We start from the raw sequence: 16,969 nt of genomic DNA on the forward strand, positions 1-16,969 counted from the left end.
ACTTTCACATATGGTATTTACTTGATTCTTGGAACCTTTCTGGGTATATTTTATGCCCGTTTTATAGATTAGGAAAGTGAGTCTCAGAAAAGCATCCAACACTGTTACCATACTGAAGGAAGGCACTGGAATACATATGCAGAGGAATAGGATAGTTCTTTTCTCCTCAAAAACAGAGGGACAAGAAAATGCAAAAATCAAGACAAACCAGACAGTCTGCTTATAGGAGCCATGACAAGAGGGCTGGCTTCTTTTCTTCATTTCCTAGTCTCTATCTAAGGCTTCAGCACTCATTTTCCTTTGGGAATGCAAAGCACATTCAACAAAGAACCTCACAGTGCCTACTAAAAGCTTATTTTTGTCTTCATTTGTAATGTTTCAAATATTATCAAATAGGGTGCTTTATCTCATGCACACCTACATATTCCATTATGCTATATTTACATTTGTTTAACACATTTAATTAAGACCATTGTTAAAAATTTAAAAAGACTTCCCCTTTCATGAAATTTGGAAATTGAAGGTAGCATTTAGCAGAATTTCTTGTCAACCACAATACTCATTTTTAGAATTGTTAGCCAGTAATTGAATTACCCACACAGTTCTGCTTTCTAAGAATGTGCAAGTAGAAGTCTTGTCTTATGCAAGCCAGAAAACCTGTTAGCAGTGTTCTAAACTTACAACAAAAATGTGAAGCCCTTCGAGTCTTGGATAGGAAGACTTTTTGGTGAGGAGGGCGTGAAAGAAGAAGGGAAATCACAGTGTCATTTTCTATTGGTCTTTGGCCATCTGGATCTCAGTGCTGCATCCTTTGCTTGTTCCAAGGAGAATATAAAAAGGGCAATGAGATGCTTATACATTTTGTAGTGCCAGTAGAACATGATCAGTTATACTATCTATCCCTTTATCAAATATTAGCCATCATATAAGTCAACATGAGACTTTAATTTAGTAACTGATTAATTCTAAAATGAGCCAGTGTAAAATATAAACAGTTTCTGGTGATAAAATAATCTGCTGTGTGAACTGGAGGTAAAACATATTTATAAAATGTAAATGATTGTTAATGATAATAATTATTGCCGAGAACTAAAGAGCAGCTGGCTTTTTGTAAAATTTAACACCTTTGCTTTAAATCTCTACTCCTCTGAACTGCCTTCCCCCGAAATAACTTGCTTTATACTGAAACTCAAATTTCATTTTGAAATAAAGTTTTTAAGATCAACTATAGAATATTGACATTTTGTACACCGAAAGTGGCTGAATATTAGTGATTTCTTAGGGTTCAGCATAATACTGTTAATGCAGTTGAAGTCATGGTGTGTGTAATTGTGCTCTCCTGGAAAGCCATGCTAGTCTAAATAAACTTGGTTGCCTTGGTGACATTTTATTTATTTATTTTTTTAATTAATTAAAAATTATAATTATATATATTTATAGTGTACAAAATGATGTTTTGAAATATGTGTATGCTGTGCAATGGCTCAATCAATCTAATTAACATATGCATTATCTCACATATTTAATTTTTGTGGCAACAACACTTAAAACCTACTCATAGCAATTTTCAAAATATAATACATTGGTATTTACTATAGTCACCCACGTTGTATAGTAGATCTCTTGAACTTATTTCTCCTCATAAAATTTATATCCTTTGATCAACATTATACCCATATAAAGTCCGTATACACTTCATTCTACTCTGCTTCTTTGAGTTAAACTATTTTAGATTCCATATAATGGTATTTGTTTTTCTGTGCCTGGCTTATTTCTTTTAATGTGTTCCAGGTTCATTCATGTTATGCAAATAACAGGATCCTTTTTTCAAGTTCAGTAGTATTCCATTGTGTATACATGCAGCTTATTTCTTAACCTGTTTTTTTAAATTAATTTTAATGCCCTCTTAAGTACATATAGTACTTCTGTAGTTTTAGCTCTAGTCTACAAACACCTAAGATAAGAATGGTGTTACTGGGATGAACAAGGCATTAGGAAAAGGTAGATAAAGCTGTACAGTGTAAATCCATGTTTCCTCAAGTATATGGCGCCATAGGTGATTTTGGGTGACTACTCCTTGAAGGACTCCAGCTTGCTTAACTGTCAGATACAGCTTTCAACCTAGTTTCCACAAAGCAGCTCAGAGTGATTCTTTTACCACGTGATGATTACTCCTTTGCTCAAATCCTCCCTTGGCCTCATTTAACAGCCTTAAAGCTCTATATGATCTGGCCTCACTCCCCTGCCCCCAGCACCACCTTGTTTGACTTCATCTCCAGCTTCTTACCCCCTCCCTTTCTCTGCTCCAGCCACTGTGGCCTTGCTTCTCTGCTAACATAACATATATATCTCTTTTTCCTGAAATGCTGCTCCCTCAGTTATAATCATGGCTCCTTCCTTCAATCTCTTCTCAAAAGTCCGATGGTCCACAAGCCCTACTTGGCTGTCCCATATATAGCAGCACAAATGCATACCTTCATTACCTATGTCCTTTACTGTGCTTGAATTTAATCCACTGTACCACTGCACTTTTTGCCACCTGATATGTTATATATTGGCTTGTTTACGTATCACCTGTCTCACTCCGTAAGGGGCTCTAGGACAGTAAGTGTTTTGCCTGTGTTGTTCACCGTGTATCCCTGGTGCCCAGAACAGTATGGGGTGGAGAATAGCCATTCCAGGAATGAATGAACAGTTCATTTCAGCTCATGAGAAGTAGGGCACTGGACAGGGAAAACAGCCATTCCCAGTGGGAAAAGTTGTATTTATAAATTAGTTAGATTTCATGAGATTTCACTCTGTCAGTTTTTAGGAGTCAGTTTTTAGGAGGCTGGAATGACAAGAGCTTCACTCTATTTGTTTTAAATGTCACCTTTTTGTGGCAAGCAGCCATTGCCGCGATATATAATCTTCATTGCAAATGAATACCATAGTCCTCCCTTATCCACAGTTTTGTTTTCTACAGTTTCAGTTACCTGCAATACAGTATAATATGACATTTTAAGAGAGAAAAAGAGAGACCTCATTCATATAACTTTTATTACAGTGTATTGTTATAGTTGTTCTGTGTTACTGTTAATCTCTTACTGTGCCTAATTTATAAATTAAACTTTATCATAGGTATGCATGTATTGAAAAAACATAGTATGTACTGTATAGGGCTTGTTACTATCTGTGGTTTCAAGAATCCACTGGAAGTTTTGAAACATATCCCCTGCAGATAAAAGGCAATTACCGTAATGTAAAAAGGCAATTTCTCATGAAAATGTTTTATTGAAGTATAATATATACCCAGAAAAATCCAAATATCATAGATGGTTAAATTTTCACTAAGTAAATACATCCTGGTACCCAGTGCCCAGATCAGGAAACAAAACGTTACCAGAATCCAAGAAACCCCTTCATGTTGGCTTCAATGTGATAACTCCCCAATGTTTAACCTACCATTTAAATATCATAGACAGCACTCCTTGTGTTTGGACTTTATATATGTAGAATCACAGGGTATGTACTCTTTTACGTCTGGCTTTTTTGCTCAAAACTATTTTATGGAAATCATTCATGTTGGTTCTAATACATGTAGTTCATGCATTTTCATTGCTGTATAAAATTCCATTCTATTGTTGATAGACATTTGAGTTTTTTCAATTTTTGTGTATTACAAGTTGTGCTGACATGAACATTCTTGTTTGCATCTTTTGGTGAACACATAAAACTGCATGCCTTAAACTTTAGTAGGTATTTCCAGACATTTTTCCAAAGTAGCCTTAGCAGTGTGCACCACTACCAGCAGGGCAGCTGAATTCCAATTGCCTCTCATCCATCATTGTACTTTGTATCAAGCCTCTTACATTTTAGCCACTGTGGGGGGTGTGGTATGAGTGCAGTATAGTTTTAATGTGTATTCCTCATGACTAGTGCTGTTAAACACTTTAAAATACATTTGCTGCCATCTTGAGTTACTTGAATCCATTTTCGTGGATAAGATAATATAGGTAATATATGGATAAGGTAGAAACCATATAGGTCATAATTAAATGACTAAAATTTAGTAAACATTGCTTTCATTAATGACTCCCTTACTACTGATAGATTGTATTCTATTTATAAAGCTTTTCCTCTGGAAAATTAAGTTCAATAGAAACTAATTGTGGGTTAATTATGAATAACCTTCTATGCTGAATGGTGTGAGGCTACCAAGGTCCATGTCATGGGAAGCTTCCCAGAGGTCACATTGAAGCTATGTCTGATAGGCATGAACAGGGTCTGCCAGTAAGGCAGAAAAGGGAAGCCAATGTACTAAAAAAGCCCAAATAAAGTTTGAAGGCGTGAAGAAGTATGAAACTTTTAGGAAATTCCAAGTGCTCAGGTGTGGTTAACAGAAATAATAAAGAAAATTGCCACCATCTTGTTTATAGGGAATTAAGAGTTGAAACATGACCTCTAGAAGTACCAAGGGCCAATAGTAAATTGGCCTTAGGGTTTAATTACATTAGTTGTGTAGCTTGAAATGTTTGAAGTTAACTCAACATCATTTATAATGATTTTTATGCCAAAGGAAATATGCATGAGCAGGGAAATATTTAATGGATAGCTTTTTGCTTTCCATGTTGGGCCTTATATTAGCTCTCTAAAATGTAGAAGTGAGCAGCACATGTTTTGTTATTAAGAATGAATAGTAAAATAACATGAGTTCTATAATTTTTATAGCTAAGATGCTGTTATAGATTAAGCAGAAAAACACTGGCAGCCTCTGGTTTGAAAATAATGACTTTATTATTCTTTTTATAATTAACATTTATTTTTAGCTAGTGTTTCACTGTAGTATTAAAAAATTTCTTTCAGAACTAAATACTATAGTCAAATGCTTATCTTTGGCACTACATTTTAGTCCATTATTAGAAAAATAAAAGCTCTTTATCACCTTATATTTTATTGAAATCTTTCAAAATGATTAGGCAGAAGGTATTTTTCCTACTAGTTTCAAAAATATTTGTAGAATTAGAAAAAAAATACTGTAGGGAATGTGTATCATTTCTGAATAGACATGGTTCTATCTCAAGGCTAAATATAACTCAGTTGTTGAAAAAAGTTATGATAAACATGGAACAAATGTGTCTCTAGAATCAGGATTCACAGCATGTGGTCTTCTTTACTTGTAGGTTGAAGAAAAAGTCCCAGTCGGTGGATATTAATGCTCCAGGGTTCAACCCTTTGGCTGGTGCAGGAAAGCAAACTCCACAAGCCGGTAAGCCCCCTGCACCCAAGACCCCCATCATTGAAGAAGAGCAGAACAATGCAGCAAATACTCAGAAACATCCATCCAGAAGGAGTGAACTGAAGAGGTTCTACACCATTGGTGAGCACCAGATGTTTTATGCAAGTGAATAGATGAAATCTATATTGAGTGTCTCTGGGTCTGTTTTGTTAAATGGCTCCTTGTTATAAATCATATGAATTTTCTGATGGTTTATTTGGATATTTTCTTATGTGGTCTGAACAGAAAGATGGAAAACTACTGAAAACTTTCAGCAAAGTTAAATAAAAGCAGGTTTGAAGGCTTTCTATATCCTAACCTAAGAGGGGTAAATATACATATGTATACCTTAGGTTTTTCGATTTTTAACCTTATGTGCTACTATTTTCATTTTAGCCATTGTTCAGCCAGTGCCTTTCTTGTCTTTTGTTTTTATTCTTTTCATTTTCCGTTCAGGCTCCCAGGTCTCTGACCCTGTTCTGTCAGGTTGTTAAGACTGTGGTTGATGTCAGCCTGTAACCAACAAAGCCACTAGGAAAGTAAAGTTATTACGTTCTGAGAGAGGATAGATTTCCTTGTGTGTCTATTTTGGCCCTGCACATTGCTTTGCTTTGAAAAGATTGAATGGCATCCAGGCCCTTCATAGGAAAGAGTAATAGGATATGGTTTGGGTTTTGCAGGTATTATATTATTTCCCCAGATATAATAATGTCCCGTAATTTTGTAGTTTAACATTTAATCAGAGAGTTGCAGGCCATCAGTCCAAACAAATCAAATTATCAACATTTGTGTACCATATTAGCCCAGCATGTTTTTGGCCTTGATTTGTAATGAACAATAGCAGTTTTTAGTGTCTTAAGTTTATTTGAGACTAAAGTTTACTAAACATCTCATATATGGGAAAGAATGATGAGTAGGAGAGACAAATCCACCTAAAAAGGGGAGGGCTGTTTTGGCCTTGCATACTACTTCAATTTGGAGATATTTGGTCACATCCAAGAGCTGTAATAGTAGAAACTGTGGCTTAATGGGTTAATGAGTGTTACATCAAGGAGGGCCTGTTTTCTTAAAATTAACCATCCTTACCACCCTAGTATGAGAATGTTTGTTTTAAGATGATTGAAATCTTTTTCTCTGATACTTTAGTAAACATTCCTAGAAATGATCATCAGGAGACCAGATTTCTAGTTCTAATTCCTACACCAATTTCCTGTGTGACTTTGTCAAGTCATTTTCCAATGTCTTTGGGTGAAATCCCTTCCTTTAAGCAGAAGAAATGTGTCCATGTAGGCTTAGCCTTATTTCAGAATTTGGCTGCTAAAACCATGCTTTCTCTTTCCCCCATTTTATGTCCTCTTCTTATATATTCATTCTCAGGCTTTCTTTACCAGATTTAGATGTTCAAGTCTTATTTTCCAAAAGGCAATAAGCATGGTGTCAATGAGACTGTCCATAGTCAGGTAATGAGAATTGGTAAAAGACAGTGTAGACAGGCACATGTTCCCATTTTTAAAACTTTGATAGCTCAGTTCTTTAAATCAATTGACTAGAAAAGCTCACAAAATCCATGTAACTCTCTCCAATTACCAATATTCTCCTCCTCTGCAATATGTCTGCCACCTTCTATTACTTTTCTGACTTATTAACTGGCTAAAAAGACATAGTATTTTTCCTTCAACAGATAAAGCTTATCCTACAAACTCAATGCTCCTTAAAAACTAGAAAAAAAGGGAGAGATACCGAACGGCTTGGCCACCATGAATGACAGGCTAAGCCTAGAAAATAGAAGTCTCAAAAGGGGTGGATTGCAGAAAGATGAACGATGAGTTATTTTAAATAATGCCACCACTCATGAATTCTTCACTAATGAATTGGTAACAATTTGATTCATAATTAATGTGAGTGGCATGTCTACTGTGTTAAAAGAGACATCTGAACTGTTAAATGTACTGTATCTGTATAACTCTTCTAGTAATTTGGACCTGGAAACATTATTTTCAAGACTGACATATTAGCAACCCTGTAATCACCTGTATTGAAAGTTCCCTTTACAAAACAAATCTACTTCAATGTCTCTTAGTAAAAGTGTTGGTAATACACAACAATAAAAATTTTCATTTGTTGATAATTTCATATGCCAGAGGCAATTTAAGCTACTGGGTTCTATCCTCGATTCACCCTCATAACAACTCGGACAGGTAGATGTTACACTCTATTTTTATAGATGAGGATAGAGCCATAGATCATTTAAATATGGGGTGATGAGCTGTAGATAGTAGGCTCTGCAAATGAAATCCACCTTCTCTTGTGACCCAGCAGAATCAGCCTTCTGTGACTCTCAAAGGTTGCCATCTCCTCTGTGCAAAAATAGTCTGGAGGAGTTTTTATGGATAATATAGTGGAGTGATATTTTTACCACAAGTCCCAGAAAATCTCACTGGAGGAAGTCTTGCCAACGAACCCATCTACCAGCCAATATGCTCATTCATTGAAAGGTACTTTTCAATATCTCAGTTTAGGGTTTACACTCCTGGAAAACTCTAGGAGCCCTCTTGTGGCCAAGAAAAGTATATTTAAATTTAGCAATGAAGTTTTATACTATATTTACTATATAGATTCAAGCAATAATTTTAAAGCTTAAAGAATTTTCAAATAGAAAATAAATAACTAGAAAAAATGTTATAGCCATTGAAGGGTCTTTTAGTGGCTGCAGTAGCTTTTCTAGAGTTTTTTTCTTAGAAGTACAGTTATTCTTTATTGTTCAGGGAGTGGAAGGGATTGGTTCCAGACCCTCACAGATACCAAAAATCTGCAATGCCCAAGTTCCTGATATAAAATGGCATAGTATATGCATATAACCTATTCATATCCTTCTGTATAATTAAAATCATCTTTAGGTTACTTATAATATCTAATACAATGTAAAAGCTATAGAAATAGTTATTATACTATATTTTTAGTCAGTATTGTTTTATATTGTTGCATTGTTACTGTTTATTGTTTTTACTCTGGAATATTTTCAATCAGTGGTCAGTTGAGTCCACAGATGCAGAGCCTACAGATATGGAGGGATGACTGTATAATAAAATTCCATTGATTTAGAATAAGTAGGGGAAAGCTAGTGACTATTGATATGAAGTATATGAATCTTCAGATAAAAGGAAAGTAATCACCATGTCCAGCTGTGGTTCAGGAAAGAGCGTTTTCTGCCCTGCTTCCCTCACTAACTGTGTAATCTGGCACAAGTTATTTACAATCATTTGACCTGAATTCTTACATGTGTACAATGAAAGAGATAAACCAAATCCTGTCTTTTGGAGTTGTTTTTCATCTTACTCTCTTTTTATTATCACAGCTGACCATAGAAAATACTGTATAAGTTTTCTTTTGTTGTGAAACAAACTACCACAACATTAGCAATTTAAAATAACACCTATTTATTAACTCACTGCTCTGTAGGTCAGTCCACATGGTATGACTGGGTTCTCTGCTCAGTGTGTCTGAAGGCTAAAATCAAGTTGCTAGCTGGGTTGTGTTTTCATCTGGAGTTTCAACCAGGGGAAAAATTGCTTCTAAGCTCATTCTCATTGTTGGGAGAATTCAATCCCTTGCAGTTGTAGGGCTGAGCTACCCATTTCCTTGCTGGCTGTCAGCCAGGGACCACTCTCAGCTCCTAGGGGCCGCTTGCTTTTCTTGTCATGTGACCCCCTGCACCTTCAAGCAAATAACTTCACATCAAATCTATATCATTTGGATCCTCTGCTCAACCAACCAAGAACGTTCTCTACTCTTAAAGGGTTCATGTTATTGAGTCAGGAGCACTCAGATAATTTTTCTGTCTTAAGGGCCACACAAGCTAATCACAGGAATAAAATCCATCATAAATTCCAGACCCTGGAGTTATGCAGGTATGTACACCAGAGGGGTAGGAGGTCTTGGTGACCATTTCAGAGTTCTGCTAAACAGAACACATTTTACAGCACCACCTGATATATATATATGTGCAAATATCGCTATAGCTCAAATGAAATTTCTTAAAAGCATTTCCATTGCTATTTGGATTACTTATAATCTATTCTATTTCATTTTTAAAATACAGTCTCACCTCACTAAATTTATTTCATAGTCCATGAATGGCTTATGACCTGCAGTTTGAAAAATCGCTAGACTTGATATTTGAAGCCCTTCAGATACTTAAACTTCCATTATTATTTTAAAAATATAATTGTTAATTAGAGTTAGAATAAAACAGAAACATTAACTTAGTGGACTAGCACTAATGGGTAAATAGAAGAAAATGGAGTGGGATTTTTACTACTCTAATTGTTGTCTGTTAGATAAAACCAACTGAGTTTGACAATGTGAATAAGAAACATATATCCTTCAAAACCACAGCCCCTACTTAATGATAGATAATGAAGCCAAATAGCAGACTCAGATATTTGTGATAATCAGTTTATTTCACTACCCTTAATTCAAAGAACAATGTATAAGGACTTCTGAAAAATATTTTAAATAAGCATGGAAGTTGTAAAGAAACTATGCACCTAGGATCCAAGCGTGTACATAGCTCCCTAAGGTATACCTGTACAGTTCTATGTGATATTGATTCCTCACTTCAGGGAACTGCAGCTGGAGTTCATATAACTCTGTCCAGCTTCTGCAACTCTTAGTAAAAGCTTCTAATGTCTTTCTATACGGAGGATTTTCACTGGACAGTTAGGTAATAGGGCAACTCTCGAATGAATATGCCCCCTAGCAGAATCATTCAGTGAAACACCAAATGCTGATTAGTCGCTGATCAGTCCTTGCTGTATGAAGGCCTCATAGAAGATGCTGCTCAGAACAGATAGAAAAACGAAGCAGAGAGCCCTGCTTTCAAGGCAGCAATCCTATGTATTGGGGAAGAGAGTGCCTAGTTGAAATGAGCACACCAGTAAGCAAAATATAATACAGCACAGAATGCCCTAAATGCCATGGAGGTTGGGGAGGGGTGATGTTTAATGAAGGAGGGGGCAGCAGGGGCCAGGGGAGACTGAAAATGCGCTGGAATTTCTCCACAAGATGGAGAAATCTCCTCAGATTGTATAGATGCTCAGAGGCCCTTTATGGGCTCTGTAGAGCAAGACACTCTCACCGCCCTCCTCTCTTTTTGCTTCTGAGCTCCCCTGGCATCTGCACTTCTCTGTGCCTCCTGTTTTCTTGTGTTGGCATGTCTGTTTCCATACTGTTTCTCAATTCTTATGAGGAAGGAATGGTGCCTGCAGTCCCATTAATCCCAGCATTTAGTGCAGTGTGAGGCACACAGTTAAGTGCTAAATAACTGTAGAGGGCAGAGATGATAGAAAGGGTTATGAATCTTGTCCTTTGCAGTGGAGGAGGAGAGGAGGGAATCTACTCAGAATTCATTTGGAGGAAGAGCTTAATATTTACTGTGTGCCAGTATCTTTAAGCAATTTATACACATTATCTCACTATATAAAGCTCAGTGTACAAGGTAATAGCCTCCCTTTCATGAAAATCAGAAGCCCAGAGAGGTTAGGAGATTTGTCTAAGGTCACAGTTATCCAAAATAGCCGAGATAGGATCCAGAACCAGTTCAATATAATTCCAGAGTGAAGGATCTTAAGTGCCACAACATGGTGTTTACCCCTCACCATAAGTATATGGCTAGAAGATTCTTCTGTAGGGCATAAGAGAAAGATTGGAGTACCTGCTGTAGAGAACAGTGAGAGAGATAATTACAACTTTTATGTTTATTTTTTAAAAGTCCTCTTTTATTACGTATGCCACGTAAATGCTCTCTACAACTTTGTAGAAAAGCCAGTAAAGCTTTCAGGTTAGTCTTCCCAGGTTCCTCTGAGCAGGGCTTATGAATAGGTCCAATATGGGGGCTCCGTGGCTAACAGATGTTTGAATAATATCTCTGGAATTTTCCTTCAGTTGAAATATCTCCCTCTCAGGTTCTCACCTTGTCATGGGAACTGACAGTCTATTCGTCCCTTTTAATCTTGTTTGTCTTCATGGGTCAACCTCTCCCTTTTATCCTATCCAAACTAATCTCACTGTAACACCTTCTTGTAAGACAACATCTGTGATTAATCATCCAATGTTCTTTACACGCCAATTTATAGTCATTTATATTCTGATAAATGAATTAAATAAATATTTATTGAATGCCTACCATGTTCCAGGCTATGTTCAAAGTCCTGTGAATAAAATATTAAACCAAACCAAGGCCAGCCCTCAGGTGCTTATATTCTAATGGGAAAGACAGGCAATAAATACGCAATCAGGTACTTAACACATTGTCAAGTAATGGTAAGTTTTTGAAGAAGTATAAAATAGGTTAAGTGAGAGAGATGATAGGTTATTCATCTAAAATATGTTTAAATCTTATACAGTTTTTATAAACATTCTAGATGATGAATTGTGTCAGCTCTCACTGGGAAATCAATTGGCTGGATTTGATTACAGGACATTAGGTATATTAATAATAGATTTTTCAGAGTTGCTTTTCGCCTTCCTAGGAATCATATTAGCTTGTGAAAAGACTAATAGAATTGATATTTGCAGCATGAATGAGAAAATGATTGAGAGGAAATTTAATGACCCTCATGCTTCCCCACATTGTTTTCAAGAGGAGGTATCCAGATGTTCATTTCTACCAAGAATGAATAAGGAATGTGGATTAAGCTGTAATATAGAATATTGAAATTAAGAATCAGGGAAAATTTAACAAGTTTTAGTATATACAGGGAAGTTTGGTGTTTCAAAATGTATAGCTGTTGTCTCTTCAGAGTGGTTTAGATGTCAACTTGCCAGAGGGAAAGAGAAAATTAGCTCTCAAAGATCCTAAATTATTTTGATCAAGTTCATGAAAGCGGTGTAGTCATTCCGTGGATGCTTATTGAGCTCCTTCTTTTGCTCAAGAAGGCAGGTGAATCAATAGTGAGGAACTTGGCCCTGGAAATCTAAATTTAAAGTTTATATTCTTGAAATAAATACTGGACCTTTATATTCTTCTTGCAAGTTATGAGACCATAAACAAAGTAGTTAGAATCTCAAACCTCAGTATCCCTCTTTATAAAAGGAAGTAAAACTGTTGCTTACTGAAAGGACTATGGTGAGGTGTAAGTGAGATAATCTATTTAAAGTACTTATAATAGTGTCTAGAACTTGCAAGTTCACAGTAAATATTAGTGAGCTTGTTGTTGCTGTGAACTAAAGATAGAGTATGAATGAAGTACCATGGTACCTGCTTTCATGGAGCGTACATGAAACAAGCCTCCTGTCTTGACCTTTGTGGATCTGATCAACTCATGCCCTGTTTAAAACCCGGTAGTGGTTCCCCACTTTCCACAAAATAAGGTTACTCTATCGACCTTTCATACTGCACTTACCTTTCAGCAGCTTTATTGCAGACCCCAGCCCTAAACTCCAGCCAGGCTAAAAACTCTTTGTGGATTCCCAAAGTTGTAATTCTGCATGATGTATCATGGGCTTTTCCTTCAGTCTAGAATAGTGATACCTCCACCTCTTTTAGCCTTCTGATTAACTATTCATTTGCTAGGATTCAGTTCAAACTTCCCTTATACTTGGCCACAACTTCTCTATATCTGATTAGTACGAATACATTTCAAGCATTTTAATATACAGATGGTCAGTCTTTTAGGTGACTAACATATTGAATTTAATAAATGCTTAAAACATTTTTTACAGAGTGAGTGGAATGTATCTCATGGCCACCATATACTATTCTATGGAATTAAGTCTCTGAAAGTTGAATGACTTATTCATGGTTGTATTGTAAATAGTGGCAAAGCCAAGGGAAGAACCTGAGCAAACCAGCCAATGGTAAACAGCTCTACATTTATTTTCAGATCAAATTGTTTTTTCAAAGACAAAAATGAAATTAGATCATTGATGGAGATCCCATTGAGTTGTTCCCCAAGGGCTAGTCTGTACCATTGAAGGTGAAACAGATCCCATAATACAAGAACAGTGGTTTTTTCATAAAACTATACTTAGTTGAAGTGACTGTCCTTTCCATTTTCTTTTTCTTTCTTTCTTTCTTTCTTTCTTCCTCCCTTGTATCCTCCTTCTTTCCTTTCTCCCTTCTGCTCTTTCTTCTACCCTCTTTCCTCCTTTTCCCTTCTTTTTTTCCTTCCTACCTTTCTTCTGTGTTAAAATGAATGGTCTTTTCTGAATGTCTGCTTAGTATGTGGTATCAGTTTGGAATGTTTAAGTCTGTTCTTTTAAAATTCTTTTTCTTGTCAAACTACTAAGTTGGGAAATGGTCCCTAAAATATTCTCTTGAAATTGTGATGGCCTGTGAAATTGCAAATTCTAAAAATCTCCTGCAATGATCTTGTCTTTTGCCCTGCTTGCAGGATAGAATACCTTCAACATTCTAAACTTAATGATCCACAGTTAAATACAAATTTGTATCTTACTAACCCCAGGCTGCTTACATATTGAAAAGAGAGCCTACAAAATTAGGCACTCCCTGGGAATTCTTCTCAGTAGTAGGCAAAATTAAAACAGTAATAACTAGTTTGGAAACTCTAGAGAGAAAAGCAAGACACATATTTAACTGCTTTTTAATTGCAGTACACCAGACACTTTAAAATATCATCAAATAACTTGTATGCCTCTCATTTAATAAAAAAGATAACTCTAAAGTAAAAATACTATAACAGGAAGTTAAAAAAATAAAAGGGAAAGACCAATTTTGCTAGAAGTGGCACATTCTACAGTGTGAAACTAGGTCACTACTGAACTAGAACCTTCTCTCCAAGCTAGAAGATTCTTCATGGAAAAGCAGGAAGTCTCTGTGATTTAATCAACAGAACTATCTTGGCATGCAGGTCACTGTCTGGAAGCACAGAAGCGAAAATAGATAACTGCTCTCAGAGTTCCAATTAAATTACATTCTTGAGAACTATGACTTTGTTTTGAATTGAAATTTATTTTGACAGTTTCATGACTTTTTACATTTTCTGGATCACAAAAATATTTAGCGAAAATTATTTCATTGCTGAGGTTTCTTGTTATATATGGAAACTAAAAGTCCCTGAATGAACCTGGGCATTTCACAGATTTTGAAGAGTGGTTCAAAGTTTGTATAAGTACCCAATATGCAATTTTTATTGAGAGAGTGGAATTTGAAGATAACAAGAATTCAAGATTAAGTTTTTGGTTCATTTGTGGATTAATCAGACCATGGGATTCAATATATGTTTATGAGAGTTGGCATCTCTGGGTGCATGTTTGTTGGGGGGATATTTGATTGGGATTTTGTTTTACAACATTTTTCATTTATTTCATTTAATGTCTACTTTAAAACATGAGATTAAGGAAATCCTACAGGCTGAAACTACTTTCAACTCTAAAATTAATATGAAGGCTTTATTTCTTTCAAGGGAAATTAGTTTTTTTTTTCCAATCATTTATATAATTTTAAGTAAACTTTACCAAGCAGCAAGAGGTATACGCAGGAGGAAAAATATATTTGCTTAATATCTCTATAGATTAGTAATGCCTATAATTTGTTAAATAAGCTTGCCAACTCTATATTTATAACATTAGCACCTTATTTTATAGATTTGCTTCATTTTTTTTCTTTGCCCTGATTCTGTGATTGTTTTATGTCAGAAGTAATCAACCCAGAATCAGGAAACACAGCTTAATCATGGCCATGATAAACAGATTAGGAAATGTCAGTAACACTGAGGTTTCCTTGAACAAATGGTTTTGGTGTAATATTTGAGTTGCAGCATCATAGTCTTATAACTTATTAATAAACAAATTATATCTGTCAACTTAGTGATTTCTAAGCTGCTCAATTAAACCTATCCTGGTTTAATTTGTGGAATAATTAAAATGGACATTGTTCATGATTGAGAAATAAGCATGATCCTGTTTGAAACTTCCTAAATTCCTATTAAAATAAGGCTTTCACCACTGTTAACAAACAAAATTTGCCCTTTTAACCTGCTAACACCGCTATGAACATCCCATTTCACTGAATAATCATGAGAGGAAGAAAATGGCAGATTATTAAGAAAGACCTACTCTATTTTAAGCATTTATAGATATAATTAATGGTAATTTGAACAGTGAAGTAATATGTCCACATTTCCCAATGTTTTCTTTTTTTTTAAGAGTATGAATTTAAAGAGCTTCTAGGATCTTGCTCACATTCAGAAAGGAAACTATTGGTATCTTCTGATTTTAATTTGCTTTTCTTCCCACTTTATACCTAAGAATATATATTTTCTTAGTTCTTTTTTTCTTCTTCTTTTAAGAGATGGAGTCACAGTGCCATCCAGGCTGGAGAGCTGTGGTACGATCATAGCTCGGTATAGCCTTGAATTCCTGGGTGTAAGTAAGCCTTCTGCCTCAGCCTCCAGAGTAGATGGGATTACAGGTGTGCATTACCGTACTGAGGCAAGATATTTCTTTACATGTAACAATACTACAGGATTTATGCTTCTCAGTGAAATGTTGAGCATGTTCACAGTTATGACTGAAATATACTACTTATGAGAATGGAAAAATAGTTAAAAACCAGACACAATTCAGGGGAAACCTTCAATTGTTATTTCTACCAATGTTTTGAAACTACTTTTACTATAGTTAAAAACTTTGAATCCAACTGAAGATTATAAATGTTACGGTGACCATTCATGATATGTTCTCTATAAATTATGTGTACATCTATATATAAGCAAGCTATTAGTAAACAGCTTTAAGACTTGCTAACTCAAACTTTGTTATCATCTGAGCAAACTGAGATAAAAAGTCTTTGTGTTAGTACAATATGAAAAAAATCTAAGTGGGTTTATAACTGAAACATGATTTCAGAACACAGAAGATATTAGGTAATATTAGGTTCAGCAATTTAGCTTAGAAAACTGATTTTTAGTAGGGAAAAATGTGTACTGAAAGAAATCAATATGCTGGTTTTAAAGTATGGTTATCTATTTTTTAGCTAATTTTATGTTACCATGTGTGTTTGAAAATAACAAAGTGAAATTTCTCCAAAATATATGAACAAGTCTTCAGTTAATTTAGATTGGTGTCTTTGAGGGAGAAAGCCTATAATGTTTTCTTGATCTTGACCAACACTTTTTTTTTCTTGAGACCAAGTTTTTACTCTTGTTGCCCAGGCTGGAGTGCAATGGCGTGATCTCGGCTCACCACAAGCTCCGCCTCCCGGGTTCAAGCAGTTCTCCTGCCTCAGCCTCTGAGTAGCTGGGATTACAGGCATGCGCCACCACATCCAGCTAATTTTGTAATTTTAGTAAAGACAGAGTTTCTCCATGTTGGTAAGGCTGGTCTCGAACTCCTGACCTCAGGTGATCCACCTGCCTTGGCCTCCCAATGTGCTGGGATTACAGGCATTAGCCACTGCGCCCAGCCCATGACCAACAAATCTTAGCATTCTGTTTTTTCTATTCTGTTTGGTCATTCATTTGGTAAGCCTCTTTCATAAATTAGAATCTTCTGTCTTATAGAATAAAACAAATATGCCTTATAGAAAAAACTAATATGCATTGGATTTAAATGAACTCTTTTAACTAATGTAATAAAAATTAATAAATAAAATAAATGAATTATTATATTCATAAACCCTCTTAGTATGAGAAACACTATGCATGAGGCATATAGAGGCAGCCCATCATCCCAGTATAGAAATCAGTAAGA

General features: G+C 35.5%; 1 protein-coding gene across 5 annotated transcripts in view; it reads left to right on the forward strand.

The window, feature by feature from the left end:
- Positions 1-16,969, forward strand: part of OXR1 (oxidation resistance 1) — a 479,029-nt gene that overhangs the window by 238,688 nt on the left and 223,372 nt on the right. For all 5 annotated transcript variants that reach the window (XM_032246219.1, XM_032246253.1, XM_032246229.1 and 2 more), the window contains one exon: positions 5,163-5,359. In XM_032246219.1, coding sequence (XP_032102110.1) covers positions 5,163-5,359 — 197 coding nt within the window. The remainder of the gene's footprint in view (positions 1-5,162; positions 5,360-16,969) is intronic.

Source organism: Sapajus apella, unplaced genomic scaffold (genome assembly GCF_009761245.1).
Source record: "Sapajus apella isolate SASKATOON/1434 unplaced genomic scaffold, GSC_monkey_1.0 scaffold3, whole genome shotgun sequence".
Lineage (NCBI taxonomy): Eukaryota > Metazoa > Chordata > Mammalia > Primates > Cebidae > Sapajus > Sapajus apella.